Source organism: Lipophrys pholis (assembly GCF_963383615.2).
Source record: "Lipophrys pholis genome assembly, chromosome: 1".
Classification (NCBI taxonomy): Eukaryota; Metazoa; Chordata; class Actinopteri; order Blenniiformes; family Blenniidae; genus Lipophrys; species Lipophrys pholis.
The window spans coordinates 11,836,062-11,860,871 of record NC_137635.1 but is presented as its reverse complement, the minus strand read 5'-3'; the positions used below and the strand labels follow the sequence as shown (position 1 = coordinate 11,860,871).

The 24,810-nt window shown below is 43.2% G+C and overlaps 1 protein-coding gene across 1 annotated transcript in view; it reads right to left on the bottom strand.

The window, feature by feature from the left end:
• tanc2b (tetratricopeptide repeat, ankyrin repeat and coiled-coil containing 2b) overlaps positions 1-24,810 on the bottom strand; it is a 167,979-nt gene that overhangs the window by 54,085 nt on the left and 89,084 nt on the right. Inside the window, exon 6 of the mRNA XM_080470237.1 lies at positions 5,102-5,218. Coding sequence (XP_080326363.1) covers positions 5,102-5,218 — 117 coding nt within the window. The remainder of the gene's footprint in view (positions 1-5,101; positions 5,219-24,810) is intronic.

Sequence of the window (24,810 nt, the reverse complement as noted above, 5' to 3'; positions counted from 1 at the left end):
TGCAGATCTATTTACGACGGTTGTGACGCGTACGTGCATCAGCAGCGTTTCCGCCGTTTTTACACGGAGACAGAGTCCAAGCGTCTCCGGAACACTTCATTTTCCTTTGTGTTCGTCACGACAAAGTCGCAGCGTTTTCAAAAAGTTGTGTTTTCAGGGGCTCCGAGCCCCGTTGTCGTGTTAACCGACACCCAAAGTGCACAGAAAGTTTTGTGTTTTCACTTGAAAACCTTGCACACATGCATTATGAAGAAGTATCACCTCAGCGACTACCTTTTTACATCGAGTCAATGCTCCGTACGTGTGGCTCCTTCGGATTATAATTCTAACCTCCGTGCCGACGTATATTCATGGCTAATAATCTAAATTCATCACTATGTTTGGGTAGCATGCTCCTTCGTAAAGCCGTGCACATCTGGGGCTCAGTCATCCGTGTGGATACACTTCATGTGGATTACATTGACGTGGGCTTCAAGGTCGCAGGATCCCTGGAGGAGGACTGCAGTAATGGAGAAGATGAAGGTAGGTGGAATTACAGGCCTACCTTTTCACAGCTAATATGACAGAGGGGGGGGGACGCCTGAGATGCGCGGCTATCAATACCAGAAGATTACAGGAAACTGTTCTCACTGAATCATATATAAGCAGGGTGGGAGGAAAAGCACGGGCCCCTCGTTCGAGGCCATCTCCTACCTGAATTACTTTTTAACTCTCCGTACTGATTGAAGCTCCATCGCCAGCAGGAACAAGCAAAAAGCATTGAATAAGCGTCTCGCCTGCATTAATTCTCAACTTGATTTTGTTTGACTGTTGGACATTTTATGTTTTTAAGATGAGATATAGCATTTAGGAAGTCTCTGTAACCAGAACATTACATTCTATTTTATCTGAATTACATTTATTACATCAGTTTGAATCCCTGTGTTTCCCTCCCCCCCGCCCTACTCAGTGTATAAGCGGAGTGTATCTTCTAGCTGTTGCCTTTATGTTTGGGGCAGGGACGGCTTCCCAGTTGACAGACTGGTCGTAGTAAGCAGTGAATACATTAGCAGTAATTAGTCAACTGCTCCTGGGGGGGGGGGGTTGGGTTTGTGGCCATGACCATGATCAAACAGGGCCTCTGTCTGTCTCCCCCGATGTTCTCTCACTCATGTCTTTGTCTCCTTCCACGCCTGGTTTTTCAGCTCTTGTGCTCAGTCGGAGTCAGCTGTTGAGCTGTTTGTCTACGCTTCTTTTGATGTGGGAGCAAAAATCTCTAATCTGTTTTTTTCCTCTTTTTTTTTTTTTGGGTTTAGCCCCGTCACTCCCTTCAGCTAAACAGAGGCAATCCCTTTGTACATCCTTAAACTACAAACATCAACAAGGTCAAACATGCGGCCCGGCCCCACTACCAAACTGCCATTAAGTCGCTGTCAATCTCGACCTAAATGTCAGATTGCTGAAAGATCTAGAAATCTATTTTTTGTCTGAATATCTTTGTGGTAACCGCGACTAACAAGCTGCGATCAAAGGGGACACCTTCATTATCACAATGCAAGGGTTGCATGTTCCTCTCTATTTATAGTCGCACCTTTTGTTCTCTAAATACAGATTATGACAATCACACATGCAGCCTCTTTGCTGAAACCAGTGAAAACAAACAGCGATGCCTTCAAAGCGGCTCAGAGAAAAACCACACGAGCCTTCGTGAACTTCGGAACGTCCCCCCCATCGGAGCGAGACGGCGAGATCCTGAACCGAAAAATGTAAATATAAAGGGTAAAAAAAAAAAAAAAAAACTAAAAACACCTCTCATTTTTTGAACACAACATATACACACGCACGCACGCACACACACACACACACAGGATTTTCTCCACTGGATTCCTTTAGCTGTGAAGGAGACAGATGGTTGCCATGGCAACTATCTTTGCGCGAAAGCTAGGAATGTGTTTTTTCTTTTTTTTTCCCCTTCTCCTTCCCCTGTGCGAGCGCATCTGCTTCTGGCCGTCCGTCCACGGATCTGGCCTCACGCACCGAGCGAGGAGGAAAAGCATGTGCGCCGCACCATGGGGGGACCGGGCAGCACGGAGACGTGGTATTTATAGGCACAGGTGAAGGGAACACGCAACGTTCAGTGTGTCACCTGAATTAACTCTCACACCAAGATCACGTTCCGGGTGTTCGTTTACACAACCGCCGCGCTCGGAGACACTGAAAACGCAACTTTTTCAAAACGGCACCCGAGGTGGAACTTTTCGTGTGGTTTCATAACAAAAACAACCAACAGCGCCAACTCGTGGCATGACCTGCTAACTACAAAGTTTCCATAGCCGTTTTTACACAAACGGACATTGTTTTCGAAATGTTGCCATGTAAACGCAAAAACTTTCTGAAAATGAAAACACACAAACGATGCATTTTCACTTGAAATATGAGATAAAATCAGATGGAACACGGACGTATACGTTTGTCTGTTTAAGTTCGAGCAGCTCAGACTGTTTTGTCTGTTTGTCACATTTGCATGAAAAAACACAGCAGCTATAATCATTTGAAAAGGAAAGAAGAAGAGAAAGAAAGAAAAACAAGCCTGAAAGTGAAGAACGCATCAAGAGGCAATGACAGTGATTGAGGGGCACTCAAGGTAAAAATGAATTTGCAGAATGGCTGTTGACTGAAAACAAGGTGTCTTCACACTTATTTTAGAGCGTCGGGAGAAATGCAAGTATGAATAAAAATGAACATTAAAGCGCCGACACGTAGGAGCAAAGTCATCTGCGGACTGGGGAACCAAGAGACGATCCGGAGATAAAGAGGCTGAATTTCACATTAATGGTGTGTGCTGTACAATTTCTCAACAAAACCATATCAAAGACTTTATCAACTTATTAAAGCTTAGGCAGAGACTTTAATATCTATAGATTGCTGCTCTGCTTCATCATAATCATCATCACCATCATCACATGTTGATTATTGAATCACAAAGCAATATGAAGCATTTGTTTAGATAACGCAATATTGTAATTTTATCCATAAACTGACTCACATAAGGCACTTTGATTATTCCAAGAATAATTTTTTATTCTTTTTTTATATCAAAAATATAGGAAAACATAACATTATATTTTCAAAATTGCCAATGTTTCCATGTTGACTATTCAAATGAGAGAAACATCTTCACACAAAGTTTGATAAATAAATGTACTCATTTAATTTATGGTATGGAGACATAACAGGACACTGGATTATATCTTGGTGGGACGTCATCCTTTAAGGGATTTCCCTCTGAGATCAATAAAGTATTTCTATTCTTGTCTCGCTGACATGACTTTCTGCAAAAAATTACAGCTCACAATTTATGTTAGAACTAAAACATACTCTAAGCCATGAAATGTTTTATTCAGCCTGTCACAGTTTTATGTCTTCAGTACTCAGCAGAATAACCTATTGATATCAAAAAAAACATAATAAATAATAATATTTAAAGAATAACATGTATTTAACATATTTGTTCTGTGGTTTCGTAGTATGGTTGGCCAAAAAATTTAAAACTGCACACATTCAATTTAAACTAGACATTTTTTGTACTTTTATAATTTGTTTGCAGGCATGCCGACGCCCCGAGTGTCGGCAACTTTTCATTTCATGTAATTGGTACACAGTCTGCATAAGTGGAGAACTTGTTTCTAGTCAGCCAATCAATGGCACATTAAAAAAAAAAAAAAAAAAGCCCGCAATTACACATGCAAATGTCACTTTTCCTCTTTTACTAATAAAAAATAATTGAGTAAATTCATATCGACGGTGAAAATCATTCCAACTGGAAGAAGGAAGCGCTGAACGTGATCCAGCTGCTCTACATGTGAATACTGCTCTGTACATTTACATATGCCATGACTGTGCAACCCCACAGATTTACTGCGAGAGGGTTCGAACATCAATAGAAAAAGCTTTCACTCTGTGATATACAGAGCAGTGAATTACACAACCTATCTTGCAAAAAATTCACAAAGCATATTTACGAGACCACAAATGTCTTTGCAGGCCATAAAAATCAGCTGATCCGCCGGCTGGCTGCAGGCGAGAGACGGCGTCAGCAGCAGCAGCAGCAGAGTGTGGACCGACTGGCATGCCATCAGATGTTTAAGTCGCCACCCTGCTGCTACGCGCTCCGGAGAGCCCTTGTTAAGAACTAAGAAGTCCATCTGTCCACCTGGGAGGCACGAGTCCGCACCGCGGAGAGCTCATCCCTGTCCTCACGGCTCCTCTCAAGTTCAAGCTGTTCCTAAATGTTCCCCGCTTCAACCCCTCCAATGTCGCCTGAAGCGCCTCGGATGACATAATTTGCAAGAGCAAGCCAAGATGCTCAAATATTATTCAGATTTAAACAATAAAGCAAAACAATGAAACGTTAATCTGACGTATATCACCTACTTAGAATCCCCATTGAGCAGAAATTCAGCAGAAAAGGCTGACAGACGGAGATGGCAGGTATCACTCTTTCAACCATCTTCCCTTCTAAAAAAAAGATATTAGACCCGTTAAGCCTCCAGGCCTCCCATCACTATTTCTCTCATGTCTTCATCCAGCCCGGGGGTCCTGCTCTGCTGGGAAGTCCAAACAGCCGCCCGAAGTCGAGCCAACAAGACAGGACAGGAAGCCAACAAAGCATTTCTCAGTGGCAACAGGAAAAGGAGAGGCGCGATAAGAAAGCAGATACAGCACAACCAAATCTCGGCAGATCAATGATCCTCGAGTGACCCGCTTTAATGTCCTCCCCCGGGCGCGGAAAGGAGCGACAAGGGCGGAGTGAAGGGGGTGGGGTGGGGGGTGGATGAGGGAGCTCGGGACTGTCCGGAGGATTACCAAGCAAATGCCGGCTGTGGAGTTCACAGAAAACAGCGGCGGCACCGAAACAAGCTCTGCATGCAAGGAGCAGAGCGGAGCGAGGGAGCAGCGAGGGAGGATTAGAGAGGCGGAGAGGGGAGGAGGATGCCACGGCACACAAACTCTCCCCGATCGTTTTCTCTTTGCGCCTCTCCACCGTACACTCGCAGGCAGGAACCAGCATGCAAAAAAACTAAATGAGGGATGAGCTGGCCAAAAAAAAAAAAAAACTTACCAGGGAAGTATGAGTCCAGGTCTGGATTCTTGGCAGAGGTGGAGGAATATGTAGGGGAGCCAAGCTCTGAGTGTGGAATGCGAGGGCTCTCCACAAACTTTGCTTTCCGCAGAGGTGCTGGGAGCAGAAAGCACACGACACACACATATAGAGAGGGATGGAAGGAAGGAGAGAGAGGAGACGGACAGGAGTGACAGGACAGAGAGGGAGGAAGACAGAGAGCTTATGAACTTGAAGCAGCACACTGATATAATGAAAACATCCTGGATAAAGTTGGAGCTTGAGCGGCGTGGGCACGCCGACGTGCGACTGGCAACACGACGGCCTCCTTCGCACGGCTCTATTTGACTCACCAAGAAGCAGCCTATCAACACATGGATCAACACGGTGAAGGCCGTTTGTGTCGGCCCATTGTTCATCGCATCAAAAAAATGCAAATGACGTCCACTTTGGGAATGTCCTCGCACCTCACTCAGCCATCGAATCAATCTCATCCACACGTAAGTCACAGAGAGACAGAGCGAGAGAGAGAGAGAGAGAGCCGGGGGTGGCGCTTGGGACACGATCGTTTCCACAAATCATGGTCACGGCGAGCTGATTGCATCAGCCAAACAATCTGACATAATAGAGGTCTGAAAGGTACATAAAGGAGGACGACGACTCACAGTGACGCTTTTGAGGGAGATGCCAAACAAAGATTTCATTCAAGTGCAACTGTTTAATTAGTGGAGCAACCTCGCGAGCATGTTGTCGATGAGTGAAAACGAAAAAAACCTTTGCTGCGTTTTCTGTGTCTGTCTACACAGCGGTGCTCGGAGTCCATGAGAACAACTTTTTGGAGAAGGGCTCCCAAAGTGGAACTTCTTTGAAAATGCTCCGACTCCATCTTCAGAAACGCTGCTGCTGGTCACGCGCACCAGTTCTTGCATGAGTAAATGAACAAAAACCACAATGTTTCCGCCAGAGTGTCATGACTCCCAAACAATAGCCTCCACTAGTTACCCAACATGAAAACTGAATAGTTTTCGGCGTTTCCGCCGTTTCCGTGTAAACGTGAGACTTTTCTTGAAACAATAAAACACAAAAACGTCGTCGTGTGAAAGGGGGCCAACACTTGATAACTGAGTATCACAGAAGTACCCTTCTCAATCATACACAAATAAATCTGTAATCTGAACATATTCATACGATTTTCTCCCCCACAATGAAAAATTGTTAGTTTTGAGGTTTCACACAGTGCGTAGAAATGCAGCTCGTATCTTCTAAACTCTGAGTCAGGCTCATTTGTTTTATCGTTCTTGTGCTTGCGGGGGCTCGGGACGGACAAGCAGCTCAGCATAATTTACTCTTAATTAGCTAATCTGGTTAAATAAGGGTTTAAAATAGATTAGTACTTTATGCTGCCACTGTTAACCACTCATATCATGGGTGAGCGCACATGTCCGAAGCTCAACTCGTGTGCAGCGATCGGGAAGTCGCAAGCAGCCGTTGGAACATATGGAGGCAAAAAAAACAAAAAACAAGAACAGGCTCTTACCCCCCTTTTTTTTTATTGTGGGTTCACTGATGTCAGTGTAATGTATGTGAGTTGTCTAATGGCTTGAGTTGAGAATTATTTTTTTTTGTCCAACTGCAAAGCGCACGGCTTCGCTGCAGACTGAGGTCGATGCAAAGTTGATCACATCCTGTTCATGGTCAGGATGACAGAAAGCACAGGAAGTATTAGGAGTGTTAAACGAGGCTGCAGTTGAAGACGGGATGTTTTTAAGGCAGGGGATGAAAATGAAATAAGGAGGGTAAAAATAACATATTTCATGAAGGGGTTACTAAAGATTTTTTTATTTGATATACATATATATATTTGTAATATTGCCGACCACATAAAATAAGATCATAATAGAACTACTTTCATGTGAGACAAGTTGAACGATATCGCAAAGAAAAGTGTGTCTGCTGGTGGATTTCAAGCATGTATCAAGTATGAAGCCATACTTTTTTATTCTAAAAGAGGTAATAATACAGAGCAGACTAGGACTCCTGACTGTGGAGAAAATGTGCCTGTTGAACATAATGCTAGTAATATAGAGGGGGAAAAAACAGCTAAAGCTAAAAATTAACCAGATTATTATTACTAATGGAGAAAATTCAAGGCAGAAAAGTCACCACACGCAGAGTCTTTTATGAATTAAATGGTACAAATTTCAAGCTAGACGTACAAAGCAGCTTGAAGAAATATCCCTTTTCTATTCCAGTTATTTTCATACAGTCGTCTGTTAAATCTGACATTAAAAATATGTACACGCTCTTGCATCTGTAGATTTAAAAGGGCAGAGGTTCATACATGGTATATATGCTAGAATATCAAAGCCCCGCTTAAAATCCTCGACGTTTCAAGTGAAAATACATTCTTTTTGTGTTTTTGTTTCAGAAAGGTTTTGTTTTTACACAGCAAACATTTTTATAGACTGGGAGTCATGGCACGATGGAGGAAAATGTTGTTCTTATTGTCCATCTACTGAGCATGTGCAGAAGAACTATTCACAGCAGTTGTAGACAGTGTGCAGCAGCAGCTGTCCCGCCATCTTCACAGAGACAGGCATCAAGCATTTCAAAAAAAAATAATTTGCATTTCCACCTGTTTACACAACAACGGAGCCGGAGCGTTTCCAAAAAGTTGCCTTTCCAGTGGCTCAGAGTACCGTTGTCGAGTAGTCGGGGTGGGAGACCCATTAAGATGGTGCTCTGATCTTGTTTTTACATTTATACTATTAACCTGCAACCCGGAGTTAATAATGTTGATATTGCAGTAATAAGCAACAACATTAATATTCTGGATTTGTTCAGAGATGACTGAAGTTATAACGGTGTAGAGGAAATACTTTTTTTTTTTCCCAACCTGAGACTGAAACTGACTGAAAGACATGAAATAAATGTTTTAAAAAAAATTTAAATCACAATCCTGCTTCTGCTGTTGCGAGTTAATAGGTTTTTAAAGAAGCTATAGTAAGTCTTATCGATCCTTTATCATGGGCGGCTTTTGGTTCTGAAGTACATTAATTAAAACAAAAACATGAAGATGTATTGAAGCTGTGCCCTTTTAACTTTCATCACGAATCACATTTCCTATATATTATTATATTTCCATATAGCAAGAAAAGTCATAAGAAAAAGTTTTTAAGAAAACAGCCCAATTTTCAGTCACAGAGAAGGTTGCCACTTTGATCCAGATCGGCACCAAAAAAAAAAACAAAAAAAAAACTAACTAATGACTCATTTCTCATCTCCTCGTCTCACTTTGCTCCGACTCAATGCAATCTGTTGACAAGATTTGAGAAACTCTGCTCGCAAACAAAGACAAAGTCCAACAAACAAAAACAAATGCTCCTTGGCAGCGGGAGTAAAGTAGTGCTTCAGATCTACGTGCTGCATTAAGACTGTGTTGGTGTGGTCTGGAGAGGACTCCGCTAATTGACCGAATCCAGGAAAAGAGCCAGCACAGATGCCAGAGTGAGAATCTGAAAGTGACAGCCAGAAGAGGGAAGGGAGGAGAGTTATCCAGGACTGGATCAACTCCATGACAGCAGCTCTGATAAAGACCACCCTCCTCTATTCGGTTAGGCCAACGGGCTGACTGCTCCCGTCTTATTTGGTCTCCGATTTACGAGTAAGGCTGCGAAAAGTACAGGTTCAAATTACTAAATGCACTTATGGCATGAAACGGAAGGATTGAAGGAAGAAACGGTGGAAGGGAAAACAAAGACGAATCCTCGATTCATGACGATATGATGTACTAACTGCCAAATTGAGAGAGAAAAAAAAAAAAAAAAAAGGCAATAAAATGAGTCAGATAAGTAACTGCTAAATAAACCGTCTCCTTTCCTTTGAAATTAAGCGTCATTTGTTACAACAAACTGGTCACAAATGGTGTGGTGATTACGCCTGTTCATTAAACCTGTGCTCGAATGCACAACTTGTGCAGAGCTGCGATCGTCTGCTTTGCCTCACAGGCAATTCAATAAGCAGCCCAACCCGGTCAATTAATATGGCTCTGAAGGAGAGAAGAACTCCTCATATTCAGTGGAAAAATGGAAAAAAGATGTTGAGTAATGCAGCATACCATGGTGATACTACGCAGTGTTTAAATCTATTAAATTCACCACGTGAAGCTCCGTAATAAGACAACCTGAGGACTGCTGGAGGTCAAATGAAAATGAATGTGGCTTACAGGGTGGCTTTTTTAAACTGTTATGCTTACTACGTTTAACTTACAGTTTGTGCTTGTGTGTACTTATTCTTTTAACGAACATAGCCAACATTCACTACACAACAAACATGCAGGTGAACGGAGATTTTTTAACCACAGTGTGGAGATCTTACTCCCTGAAATCAAATTTAAAGCAGAATGTTAAGTTTATAAAGAAGAGATAACCCTAACCCTAACCAGGGGCACACTATAGTCTGTATTGTGTCGTGAATCTGTTCAGACGGTCAGGACTTCTACAAAAATGTGGAAATGTGTCTAAATTTATGATAATTTCTAGAATTCGACAAGCCCACTATTTTCTTTTACTTGTAGACAGATGTTAAAAACCTTTGAAGATGTAAACAGTTTAAATAGTGTTAAAATTTCAGGTTTTATAAAAAAGATCCTTAATTATATATCAATACTTTGTTGCACTAAAACAAAGAGATTTTGTTGAGTTTGACATCCCTGATCTAGGCCCTTCAGAACAACCTCTCACAGATATTCACAGGAAAGTGAAATGATTATGTACCTGGACTGAAGGCATTTACCCCTCAGAAACATAAGTTTTGGTTCACCTAGAGTAAAAAGAGGATTGGAATTTCTATTGTTTGCCGCTTCCTTGATCTCACCTCTACAAAATGGCAAAGGGAAACTGTCTATTGGAGCAAATCCCCTCCACTGCAGCGGTTCCAGCAGACTAAATCCCATGGACTCCTCTCCTGCAGTTCTGTTGTCAGTGTGTGCCAGGCTGAGTATGGGTGACAGTGTGATGGATGGCAGCAAGCAAATCCACTCCTCTAATGAGCTTATGAATAAATATATCTTGTCTGCGTGTGCAGATGCACGTGGCCGTGAAATAGATATTTGTTACATGCGCTGGATGTGAGGGTGTGAATATGAATATGCATGTGGCATGTATGCAAGTGTACGAGTGAGATTAGAGAGCGAAAGGGGGTGGGGATACAGAAGGACTGGTGACGAGAAATGAGCTCGGGGACATTTTAGTTTTTTTTTTTTTTAAAGATAACATCTATTGCCAAAACTGTCAGCATGGATACGCGCAGCCTTTGGTGAAGTTATCAACAAACAAACAAAAAAAAGAAAAAAAAAAAAAGGAAAAGAAAGTCAATGTTGTGATTCAGATTCACTCTGCGTTGTGCGTATGAAAGAGGAAAGCTTCTTTTCAACATGACAATTCCCTCAGACGCAACCTGGCTTTCAACAAATACATTACAAGATCTGAATATGAATTGGAGCGGCAGTATGCAGTGCACATTTTCTCATTTGCAGCATATAAGCGAGCGATAAGCAAGTAAAAAGAGACATTTCTCACACGGCAAAACATCGTCTGGCTTACATATGACCCCAGGCATCTACTCAGACAAAGACACAAACGCATGCGTTGACACACACACATGAATGCTGTGGGTGAGGACACGGCTGCAACCTAAGCAGCGCTTTAAACAACCTGAGCACGCTGCCCTGGTCACCATGGCAACAGCAGAGCACAGAAACTAAGACGTGTCCACCTTGGTGAGGTGATGGCAGCGCAAGAGGAGGCCGACGGCCTCGAACCGCGGCTCGTTTTATGGACTCCGCAGGACCGGGTCTCCCCTCCGCGTCAAGTCAAGGAATCCAGCTCTCGCAAGCTGCGACGGCCGACAATCCGACCCTTTGTGTGGTGGCTGTCCTTCGTCGCTATGACCCATAAAAAGGGATGGCGCGACCTTGATCCGGTTTTCCTTACAAATATAAAAGGCTTTCACAGACATTCCAGCTCTGGTCGTACGACACAGAGTTCAGGAGAGCAGACTCACGGGGACACGTCAGGATCTACGTTCTCTTCCTCTACGGCGCAAAATCAACCTGACGTCAAAACGCAAATCCATCGACTGAGATTCTTTCCATGTGAAATACTTTGTTGAAAATATAACAGAAATATAAGAAATTTAAAGTGAGGATACTATTTTTTTTACATCATATATCTTAACGATACTATTAGAAGAAGAAGAAGAAGAAGAAGATGATGGAGAAGGGAGAAGTAAACAGGGTCCAAATACAATGAACATATCAGTGTGAAGCTCAAGTGTTGTCAAAGTTTCCTCAAACTGCTGTTAACATTTAATACTTTTCTTAATTAGAAAGGTTGAGAATGACTTTGACATCAATTTTACACAAACATAAATGACATTTGCCAACGGAATTGATAAAGAATGGAATTAACAGCACAGAGAAATTGCTCAGTTCAGAATAATAATCATATATAATAATTCACATGTGACTTACAGCTGCTGTATGTTTACTACTTGAGCTTGGTCTAACTGTTTATAGTAGAGATTATTGTGACGCTCCAGTTGACTTGTTGAACAAAACCACGCAGACCAACGACCGTCCATCAGCCAGACCGCCTCTGCCTGTTTTATGTATGCGTGCGAGCGCGTCTGCACACGAGCACATGTGTATCCATCATTACAGCCTTGGGAGGATTAGGGGAGCAAGGTGAGGCATCGGCAGAATTTTAAGAGGGCCGAGGGAAGGGCTGATTTTCTAAGAACGCTCATTAGCTGAGCTTTCCCTAACGCTCGGAAAAAAACCTGTTAATACGGCATTTCACATGAAATTATTAGGGCTGGATTAGTGCGGTAAGGGAAGCGTCATCAAAGCTACATTAACATGGGAGCAGGCCTGCTCACGTGCAAGATTTTGCACTCGGTATTCTGAGCTGGATATCTGTTGAAATGGTCAACATCATATGGGTTTTTCATAACATTTCACTATTTGGCAGCAACTCGGCCTTGAAAGCCTTGAGAGTAATGATCTCACAGGTTTTTAAAAGACATTTAAAAAAACAAGGTTCAATGTTTGAACTGAGAGGTTAAACAGACAATTCTGGATTAAAAAAAACAACATAAAAATCCAATTTCATATAAAACTGCTAATCAATACTCATCCATCTTTAATACAGCTTTATAATACCACTTCCAGTGTGTTGACGAACAGACTGAATTGGACCGGGGAGGAGGAGGAGGAGGAGGACGAGGAGGACGAGGACGAAGAGGGCATGTCACAGTCGGTGTAACAGTAGATGAGGCTGATGATCTGTTGCGGAGCAGCCAAAAAAGTCAAAATTCAAAGGTTATTATGGCACTATTTTATCAGTCCAGCCCACTCAAGATGAAAATGGGCTGCACGTGACCCCTGAAGTAAAATGTGTTTGACGTCCCTGATTTAATCACCAATTCAGCCAACAAGCATCATTGTGCGGCTCAGTTCAATGGTTCTAATCTTTATCCAAAACTTGATCATGATTCAATGCTGATCTTATACAGCTTAGACAGATTTTACAGCCCTGCACTTTTCTTCTGTTTCAACCCTCCCATTCATCGTTGTGCGCGTGTTCTTCAGACGTTCCCTTCAGCTGTCTACTCCAGTACACAAACCTTTCATTCCTCATGACTCAGTTCGCAGAAGTACAACGGCCATTGTTAACACTGAGCGTTTGTGACACTGCTTTATCCTTTTTTTTTTTTTTTTTTTTTTTTCATGCTTTCGCTCCTTCTGTGGCGAGCACGGAGGGGCGACCGTGAACTCCGGCGACGGAAAGCAAGCTGGGAAGTTAAAGACAACGGCGCTCTGAGGAAAGTGAGAGTAGCATAATTGCCAAGGACACCACTTGATAGGGTGGTTTAATAATAGCCCGTTTCCCTTCACCTCGGTCCCAGCAGGAGTTCCACACCTAGTGGGGGTATTTATAATCTCTCAGCTCTGCTGTACTCTAGAACCACACCCTCGTCATTGAGAAAATTCTCTGCTTCTATTGAATTAAAACACTCCAAGCAGAAGAATACACAAGGAAACATATTACATAACTAATTCTGGCTTCCAGGACAAAAGCTCTTCTGATTAAGATGTTTCAGATAATTTGCCGCTATCTTTAGCACAACATAAAATAAACATCAACACCCCCCCCAAAAAAAAAACAACAACAAAAAACGTTCACGTCTGATAAAAGCTGTAATCAATTGTTGCTCTTATGTAATCCCACTGACAGAGTTTACCAGACCGACTGTGTAAATGTAGAAAGTCGGAGCTGTGATGCGGACAAACGGGCTCGTACTGGTTCAGCACCCCGAAATGACTGAGCAAATAAGTTAACAGCAGACAGACAAGTGGCGAATGATAATACTCCAGGCTGGTGTCATTGTGCAGTCCTGTGCAGTAGTCCGTGAGGGTTTGGATACGCATGGACACACATACACACACACACTTGTATACACACGCGACACTCTTCTTAAGGCCTGTGTATTTGTGCGAGTATGTCACAGAGAAATGTTTGCTCAGCATTTCACCGGCAGCATTCACAGAAAGCAGTAAGGTGGTATATGTAACCCACTGCTCTGTTTAGTAAGCAAATCATTATCATTCCTATTAATAGCACACTGCGGGTTTCTCCTTTCCACTCGATGGCTTTTTTTTTCCCCCCAGAAGGTTCTGCTAAAATACCCAGATAAAACTACCTGTAAGCAAAAAAAACATCAACAAAAAAACTAAGAGGTACTGAAGTACTAAGACAATAAAACTAAGTTCCTTGTTTGAAAGCTCTCGTGCGGAGAAGCATGAGAAATCCCTTCGGTGTGCCGCACAGAAGAGGATTACAATTAGGATAAGATAAACAGTGAATAACAATCCAAAGCTTATTGCTGACAATAAAACACGACCATAAAAATGATGAAGCACTAACAGACTAAATATTTCTCCATCTATTCATCGTTTTATCCAGTTCAGGGTCACGAGGAGCTGAAGCTAATCGCAGCGGACTGCGTTTGAAGGCCGGTTATACCTCAACAACTCGCACTCAAGAGTCACCAATTAACCCCAATTAACAGTCTATCTGATGAAGCTGTTTTAAAGCCGGATATAAGGTAGAAGAATTTTGAAGCCATCAGTAGCTATGGAATTTCACCATGTCTTTGTATGTGTTCAGAGCAGCTGGATGACATTTCTAACTGCAGCAGAGAACGGTTTGTCGTCTGCGAAACATCACATGGAAAGCATTTGTGAGACGCTTTAACAAAGACGCGAGAAAACACCTTGGGACTAGGCTTGTACCTGGGTACTTGCTCGTAAACATTTACTAAAAACAGGCACATATCTGTAAATTTCCTGTTGGGAACATTTAACCATTTACTCTCATCCAGTCTATTTCTCATAATCACAACTGTTCGATCCGTCTCGGACGTTTGTGTAGGAATATTCAAACTGCCAAACAAACACAGGTTATGACAGTCTCTTGGTACTTCCTCAGTACATTTGTCACATTTTTAATGAGAGCTGAAAAACAGTAATATTAAGGAACTGCCAAATGATGAAAGTTCAAGTTATCTTGATTTCAAAAAAAAAAAAAAAGCCTGTACTCACTCAATGCACATTTGTTGACAATTCTACAGTCATGAAGTCAGAGTAAATCCAGTTAACAGAGTAGTAAAAGGGTGCACTGAAGGATATTTTCCCTTGGAAAAAGTACACAGTTACTTGGTCGTCCCAAATTTTCTACTGAGCATCTTAGTGCTCAGTACAATGTTGATTAAAAATGACTCTCACTGTACAGACCCATTCTGACTGTCAATGATACACAATCAAAAGGCCACAATACTAACTTGATAATTGCTAATACTTTATATGCCATTCTAATTCATTTCCCCCTTTCCCCCCCACAGCGGCCGCCTCAGCAATGGATTCCATCTTGCACCGTCGACTCACCTTGCCCTTCCTGCCGTAACCTGGATCTGAACCCAGGTCCAACACACTCAAAGGCAAGACTTAATCCGGCGCGCCACCAAAATAGAAATAAGATTGGAAAACAAAAAAAAATGCTCCCAAGGACGTGCAGATTGCAGGCAGGCCTGTAATTGCTGAAGTGGGCTCGATCTGGGTGGTTCCTCTACAACAGAGGGAATATTGTAGCTGTTTCAGAGAGCTTAAGGCGAGATCTCTAATTGTAGGTTGTGACCTGATGTAGATACTGGAAGCTGACTTTAAAGAGTCGGGCTGAACGAGGATCAAGAGGATGAATTTTACCTCCGACTGCATTTCATCAAAACATTCTAACCCGGGATACCATGGCGGTTTTAATAAAAAAAAAAAAGAAAAACAGACGAGACTGTTTTTTCACCTGGAAAATCGGTGACAACAACAGCATGTCCAGTATGCTGTTTATTATTAAATTCGTACTCGAAACTTCTGGACTGACGGTGAGGGATTTAAAGGCCAGTGCTGTCGTCAGTGCTTGATTTATGAACAGGGTGTCATGTCTCGCTCACACTGTGCCCACCTAACTATAGAGACGCTCAGCGGGCCGCTTTTGTAATCAAAGTTGAGAGGAAAAACAGGCCGATAGCTGCGCTGGTGGTTGAAAGGCGAGACAGACGGACACTAAATACTGAACCGATCCGACAAATTAACTTCACAGCCACTTTCAGAAGCAGCGGATATCAGTCCAGCCGAGTTACATCGCACATGCAACGTGTCAGGCTAAGTGATGCCTGCAAAACTGACCCGAGGAGGTTGGATTTGAGACGGTCTGTCATATTTATTTCAAAACTCATCTTAGGCCGACAAGCCATTTGTCGGACACAGGCTCAAGGGATTGCACTGGAGGGAAATTGAGCAATTATATAAATCAATATCACTCTGAACGACTGCAGAGGGTACGGTTTATACACAGGTAAGTGGGCCATATCAATATAAAAGCCCACAATTCAAAGCCAGGTTAAACTGACATGTGTTGTGAATAAATATGGGCTCGGTGGCACCAACACAAGGTACCAAACACTTGAAACAGTGGCCGGGATGCAATGCTGGCTGTATCATATGTTCTCCAAGGATTTCCCCGGATTACAAGACTCATATTAATATGTACAGTCTCTCAAATCAAGACTATTTGTTGAGTGTATGTTTCCAATGATTTCAAGCGGAAATGCAAAACTTTCAGGTGAGTGTTTACATGACACTGGTGCTGCGAGTGAATGAAAATGCAACTTTTTGAAAACGGCGCCTAGGGTGGAACTTTTCGAAAATGCTTGGTCTCCATGTCAATACACACCGTCTGTAGCACATGCTCAGTAGATGGACAGTAACAGTCCATCTAACTCCAGTGCGTCACGACTCCCAGATCATATTCTCCTGAACTTGGTAGTTTTATAGTTGTCAGTCGCCGTAATAACAATCCAACTTGGCTGTCTGTCCATACAAATGTCCGTGTGTTCCCATTGGCATCTACATTGTTTTCAGCCTTTCTGCCATTTCCCTGTAAACCGACATTTATACGCAAAACTTTTCTGAAACGAAAATGCAAAAGAACTATGGATTTTCACTTGTAACGCCAAGTAGACAGGGCTCGAGCGCCCTTTAAATTTTCTGACAAAACAACTTTCCGTCTGACATCTGTCGCTCAGCAAGACAAAACAACAAACACCCTGCGACATAACCATGGAGGGATGCACTTTATTATTGTGTTTGGGACCTGAATCACCTCCACTCCATCAACTTCAAATAGCCCCACGAGGGATCCTGAAACCTGGGAAACATTCCTCCACCGTAGAGGCAATAAACATGCCTGCTTAGCCACCCCGGAAATTGAAGTTCTCCGATATCTTTGCCCAACGCATGCTGAATGACAGCTGACAAAGGAAGCTCATCAAAACACTCTCCAGGTGGTGATACTAAGTGGTGTGAAAACCGACTGTAGGCGCCTCATCAAAAACCATTCACCTGAGACCAGGAATAGCAGCTGCTGATGAGGTGGTGTTTTCTTTTTTTGGGGTTTTTTTTCAGGCAGGTAGTGTTATTGAGACATTTTGTTCTGCTCACAAACACGAGCTCGCTGTCCCCTGAGAGACAGAGAGAGCGAGAGAGAGAGAGAGAGAGAGAGAGAGAGAGAGAGAGAGAGAGAGTGAGAGAGTGAGAGAGTGAGAGAGCAAGAGAGCGAGAGAGAGAGAGAGAGAGAGAGAGCGAGAGAGAGAGAGGCGAGGGAGGCAGGAGGAAGCCTGCAGCAATGGAACCAGGAGGAGGATACACATCCCAGCACATGACAAGGTGAATCTGGTATACAACAACAAGCTGCTGCTGACTGCATGCTGGGGGGTGGGGGGGGAACGACTATTCCCCACCAACTTCAGCCCGTTTACGCAACCATATGCTACATATGACACTCTGCTCTGCAAGAAAAGTGAGACACGCAACAACAAGAACAAGCACCATTAGCCGCCCACAGCTTGTGCTTAGACGCACACACTCCAACAGACATATACACACACACACACACACACTCAAAGACAATTGAATGCTCACCCACGCTGACGCATGAAACAGACCAGCTCGCCACAAAAAAACACTTACATTATCACACTCTGGTTGATTCACGGGTCCTCGAGCCTACACTGTGATTAGAGTGCAGCCCTTTGACAAATGCATCATTTCACAGGGAGAAACGAGTTTCCTGCGCTCCTCCCATCAGCCCCATGTCTGCACGAGCGTCATTCGAACCGGGGGCCGACGCGGCCGCCAGACCAGCGAGCAGACGGACCTCTGGCCGACCAAAAGGTGGAGCAGCAGGTGAAAAGAATAGGGGAGGGTGCACGGATGGATGGGGGGGGGGGGGGGGGTGCGGAGGGAGGGGACGGGCACAGATGTAGGAACGAAACAAGCGATGGAGGGTGTGGCTGGGCTCACCATTCTCAAACCAGACCTGGCATTCCTGAAGGCTGGAGTACGGCACCAGCTCGCCTCCTTCCCCGTCCAGCGACACAAGCAGTCCTTCCTCCCTGAGCGAAGACCAGTTCATCAAAAATAAGGGAAAACAAAATGAAGAGGGGGGGAAAATGGGATTGAAAAAAAAAAACACCTGCAGAGAAGCAGGAGGGGGGAGGAGGAAAAGTGCGGAGGACTACGAGCTCTCCCTCTTTCTTCCCTCTGAGACAATCTCCACAGGTTTCAGTAGTGATGCTACGCGCTCACTTCAGTCGCAGTAAATGATACGGAGGCAGGCGGATATGGCACTGACGGGAGGAGCGAGAGGAGGAGGAGGAAAGAGAGAGAGGGAGTGAGAGAGAGAGAGGGGAAAAAGGAAGGAGGAAGGAAGAACACAGCAGTCACTGTGTCACTGGGGAAAGAGGGGGGACACGGAGGTGACACCTCTGCGACGACAGCACCTTCCTACAGATTACAGGTGAATAAAAAAAAACAATAAAAAAAAAAACCTTTGCCACGAGCCAAGAAAAGAAGGAGGGGGAGGAAAAAATAAATAAAAGAAAGGACACAAACAGCATGGGGAGCTCTCTCTCTGTGTGAGAACACATAGAGGTGAGCTCCTCATTCGCCTCCGTGACTGCATTAGCGCTTAGCGTGTTATGTATAGATGTGAGAGGAACGGGAGCCCAGGTCTCCAGCAGATGAATGGTGCAGTGCTGCTGTTGTCATGGCAACCGCAGAGCAAAAGGAGGGGGAGGAGAAGGGTGGGTACGGAGGCAGGCAAGAAAATGGCATAAAAAGAAGGGAGGGAGAAAGGGAGGGCATTATTAAAGGGACACAGTTTTACCAGTTGTGGACGGACACATCATATCATAAGCATGTGTGCGTGTGGTGGTGGTGGGGGGGGGGGGGGGGGGGGGGACGACAGTATTACTTCATAGAAACAAGGCTTTCAATAAAAGCTACTCCATTTTCCTCCTGGGCTCAGGCATCCCTGCCTGTCCTTGTTTTACCCTTCAAACTGTGTTTGTACAGCTTTCAGCCATGTTTTATTGGCTGTTTAGGGGTTTCGAACCCGCACATCGCGGGTTTATTGTGTCCCCATTTCGCTTCTGTTGGGCCTCTGAGCACTCGCTCGTCTAAATGTTTTAGTTTTTTTTATTATTCTCCTGCAGTCCCACTTATTTCCCAGGGGTGACACCTCCAACCTCTTGCAAATGTTGCCAACAAGCGTTAAAGACTCCAGTTGTCTGTCACACTGTTACGGTGAGAGAGCAGCTGCACCGCCAGTCACCCTAAAGCTCACGGTCTATATTTCCAAACCATCCACGTGGTTCCAACGTGCCTCTGGACAGTCGCTGCACGCACAACCTCCACCGGGAGAAAAATGTTTGGATCGGGGTGTCTTTGTTTAAGCCTGAAAGGAAGTTTCCCACATTTTAACCACATGATTACCTTTTTCTTCCCGTTTTAAACACAATTCTCTCAATATGTCATTCGGAGCTATAAAATAAACTGAACGTTGTTTAATGTTAAACGATGCAACAAATAAAACAAGCTTGTAAGCATTCAGTTGCGTGTCTTCATTTCCTGAAGAGGGTGGAGCCAGAGTCGGGGAGCCTACGCACTGGAAAGCTCTGAGCCCGATCTATCGACCGTTCATAAAATCCACCGAACAGCCGTTCTCATGCTCACTGATTAACATCTAATAATATCCAATCACTGTAAGTCTGAAGAGCCACAAGGGAGCGGAGGATGTAGAAAACAAGAAATGTCCTCCATTTTCTTTACTATATGATTCAGAGGTCGCAGGAGCAAGTCAGAGCCAACAAACGGTTTCACCTGGACAGGTGAGCAGTTTATCGCAGGGCGCACGCACGCACACAGTTTGTGTGTATTTTACCCACTTTTATGCAAAAAAAACTATTAACCCCAAAGGTGTCGTTGGCGAAGGTATGCGCTCTACCGGGTCGAGTTAACAATGTGCTTGATGTTAACCGTGATGTGTTTTCGAAGCGGTTAGCAGGTTAGCAGTGTCAGCTCACAGCGGGAAGACTTTGCAGAAAGATTCAGCTTGAGTGGCTTCATTGAGGCAAATGGTGGCGCAGCGGTAAGCGATCTCGCTTCAGGGCCAGAATTTCCCCACTTTCTATCCAGGTTTGACCTTTGTGTGGTGAGTTTGTATGTTCTCCTATGATTCCAGGTCCAGGAAAACATGCATTTGACGTTAATAGGTGACCCTGAAATGTCACCTACACGTGATATTCAGAATACTCCGTAGGATTTAGATTTTTCTTTTTTTTTTACAAAAGCCTGAAATACATCACAGAATGTGGTCGTTCAGTGGACCTGTGAATTAAACTATCTGGGTCTGCATGTCCAAATGTAAAGAACTAATCCTCGAGCTTTCACTTTTACGTCTGCGTCTGAATGGAAACTCTGTGCAGGATCTCTTTAATCTCTCGCTGCTGTGCTCTTTCACTATTCTCACTGTCAGCACGACTTAATAAAGTGCAACACACGGCCGACGCTCACATGCATCAATTCACTCAAGTATGTGACACCCTGTAACACACCCCGTAAAAGAACTGATGTTTGCCAGTGATGATATTTCACCACTTCGGCCTATTTGCCTGATGACTAAAAAGAAATGACAAGTGTCTCGGTGACGGCACTTGATCCAGCCGCTTCTTTAGTGCTGCTCCCGTGGGCTTCGTGCTTACGTTTCAATTACTTCTTTCTACTTTTAACCTTCACTCTTTATTTGTCACCTGTGACAATGGAGCCGAAAACGTGGCGTTTCCGCTCTCTCGGCGGAACAAATGAGTCTGTGTGTCCGCTGCGTCCGGGGCGGCCCGGGGAGGAAGTAATGATAATAATTGAGGAAAGATTTTCTCGAGGTAAGGAAGCGTGGAGATTGAGATGTCCCAAATGTCAGTGTTCATTTCAAAAAATTCACCAGATGGCCGAGGAGGCGAGGAGCGAGAGGAAGAGGCGATGATGAAACAAACGCGCGCCGTGAGGGACAAGACATCGGAAAACGCACAGGACTTGGCTCACATGACGTCACGAATCAAAGAGAAGACCCAGATTGTTCCTTGTTATCACCCAGAGAGAAGGGAAACGTCCAACGTGAGCTTCAGTGAGTGACTTCATTATATGACAGATGGATTGCCGCATTTTCACACACGTCTGTCGACATGAGACATGTTTAATCCCAGAAACAGGTAGAGCAGGTAGTTCGTCGCTCACGCCTCATTAATCAGATGGAAGCTGCCATTAATTTGCTGCAGTTTGATGTTGATTTTTGCGGAAATGCACAATTATATCGTTACCAATTAATCCTGACGAGCGCTTTCTTGATTACTCTTTCCAGAAACTAGAGAAAAAGGACATTTAATTGAGACAATAATACTTTTTTTTTTTTCTTCATATATGTGACCACATTATTCACATAACCCACAAATACCAGAGGGATTATATAATATTCAGAACATGTTTATGCTGCACAAAATGTCTCTTTTCTTATTGTCTACTAAATTCCAACAGTTTTTAGTTGAGTTACTGGACATGTGATTTATATTAGCAAGCAATTTAGAGATCAAAATAAATTGCACATACATCTATGACCACTAGATGTCACTGGATGACAATAGAAAGCTGCTATACTACCGCAGCAAAACCTCCATCACTACTGTACTTGACTGACAGCGCAGGAAAAATGAAAAAGAAAAGAAAAATCTAGATAGCATGGAATGGATTTAAAACTGATAAAAATGTGCATCTTAGTTTTACACATGATAATTTAGCTCGTTTTAAAAGTTATTTACTAATTTCTAGTTTTTGATTTTACTAAATATACTTAAATTATCAAGAATAATTTACTTGCTGCAAGAACAGATACTTTCACTAGTTTAAGGTAGTTAATTAGTTTTCACCACAAATGAAGTGTTTGTATCTTATATTTAGGCTACCCTTGTATGCAGTGCACTTGAAACGTCGTGTAAATGGGACACTCGGGTGCAACTAGTGGTCTGGAAAATATGGCATAGTTATAATTTCCCAACAATTTAGCAGAACTCATCTGGTCTAATACATTCCTGTTTAAGAGTGCAGCACGAAATGCGGAGCAAAATCATAAAATCAAAGCTTTCCGTTGTCTTGATCAATCCAGCAGCTAATTACCTGAACACCAAGAGTTTTGTATCTCTCAACATTCAGTGTAATTCTCATTTAATTGCAACAGCATGCTTCAGCGAACCTCAAAATACCTCCTCAGGTGATTTGTAATGAACTGAATCCTTTTTTTTTTTTTTGCACTGCCGTCCTCAACTGACCCGTTGCTCACTTCCTAGTTTTCACAAACCCTTAAAAGAGAATGTAATAGTAAGATATCCTAAAACCTTATTATAGCCCCTTGTATTTATGTAAAAAGCCCTAACTGATACCGTCACTCCCTTTCAGAAATATTTATCCTGCGGCATCCAAAATAGCACCAAAGAATGAAACAGATCCAGAAACACGACACTCATCACAAGTAGCTAATTGAAGCGAGCTGAACGGTTTTAATGTGGATCCTTTAAGACCACCCACACACACACTGAGCCGTTTACGCTGACTCGGCAGTTTCTGCACGCCGTACCTTGTTAATCCCGACCACACCGCTGCTGAGCGTTTGCGTGCCCACATCAGTGACCATTTACAAGTTCGCTCAGTGCGCTTGCATTGCCACTTATCACATATTACTCCATTACTGTAAGCACCACAGAGACAATAGATTTCAGATGTACTCATATTACTGTGATGATTGCAGCAAGAGTGGGTGAAAAATTAGGCGTTGTAATTAAATCAGGGCCTTTCTCAAGTTTTAAGGGTAAATGCGATTTTCTACCTTTATGTGGCGACCCATGGGGAGGCAGTAATTGTATTGATTGCAGCCATTAATTAGGGAAAAGCAGTGTAATCTGGGGAGAGATGTTGATATAATTCCCTTTAAATGTTTCTGAGTGGCGCAGGGCCAATCAATCAACTGGGGGCGACGTCTACGCGAGCATGACACTTGAGTGATTTTTTTTAATTTTTTTTTTATTTTTATGAAAGAACAAATAAGCAATCAGAGACAACGGCTCGAAACAAGCAACCACTGCAGCGTGGCTGAGAGAGCCAGCAATCATGGCTCCCATACCCTGAGACCACAGCGGACTTCAAACTTTACACTTAAAACATGCGCGACGACAAAGCCAGCGACCTGAAGTGAACCACACAAGCAGTCCAACAGAATCACAAGCTGAGTAAAGGTACAAACGGGAATGCCAAAAATATTTAGTCTCTGATCGAAGCCGGTGTTACAAATGGAAAAAACGTGGGGAACCGGCAGCTCCAGCAGCTTCATCTTGGAAGTGTTTTCTTGTAACTGACGGGTTACGATGATTCTTGAAACAGTCGGAAGCCCCGTTTGCATAACGTTGTCCAGTGAAAACAGAAAAACCTTCATTGTGTCTTGGCTGCCCGTTTACGCAACTGAAAATGCAACTTTTTTGAAAACAAGGTGGAACTTTTTGAGAACTCTCCAACTCCCTGGATTCGGGCAAAAATGCAACTTTTTGAAAACGCTGGGGCTCCGTGGAGACGCTGCAACTGCTCATGTGCACTACGAACCTAGTAAAAGGTTCTGCACATGCTCAGGAGATGGACAAGAAGATCAACGTTTCCACTTGAGTCTCTTTTTTCCCCCCTTCTTTTTGTTTTTTATGTTTATAGCGTTCTTTGCATGCATGTGTGTGTGGTTTCATTACTAAAACCAACAACAGCGCCAACCAGTGGCCCTCCAAGCCAACTACATCATTTTCAGGATTTTTTGCCATTTCAGTGGAAACAGACATTGTTTTCAAAATGTCACCACGTAAACGGGAAACTTTTCTGAGATGGAAAAAACAAAAACAACGTGTTTGTTTTTTTTTTTTCAGTCGAGATGCATGAAGAAATACAAGTATTGACGAGAAATCTGCGCCCGTTTATCTGATCTTAAAATTACATAAGTGCTGTTATCTGATAAACCATCAGTGTTTATGTAACTTCAACATTTTAAAAACCCGGATGAAGTCTGATAATGACCAGATTTTTTGGTGTGTATGTGAACCGCCTCGGTGTAAAACACAATATGTGTATTTTGGATTACATTTTCCACCGTTGCGGTTTTGTTACAATTTAGTAAAGTATGTGATTTCATCGTCCACTTACTGAAATTGTGTGGAGTGAAAAACACGGATAAGCTTCACATTGTGATCCGTTCTAAAAATGTTCCGCAAAAGAAGCTCTCTTCTTCCTTGAGGGACTCTTAAGGCTCGTAATTGTGTCAAATCAAAAAATGGTAGAAGACGATCTCCTCCGGGGAGGACGACGAAGAGTCGAGTCAAGTTTGGCAAACTTTCAGCTGAAGCAGTCGGACGGGGAAACTTTCCCCTGACCGAGCCTTTTCCACTCCAGAACACAATGTCCCCTGGAGGTTCAATCCACTACCAGAATATTATTGTTAGTGGAGTTGGATTAAAGATAATGGGAATGTCTGTTTTTATTACTGGAAGCATTACATCCTGAACAATACGTCTCAGAAATTGAATTAGGACCGATAATGAGAGCTTTTATTAAAGCGGCAGTGATATTAGACTATCAAACATTTAGATTCATTCTTCTATCCCAGTGAATGTTAATACAG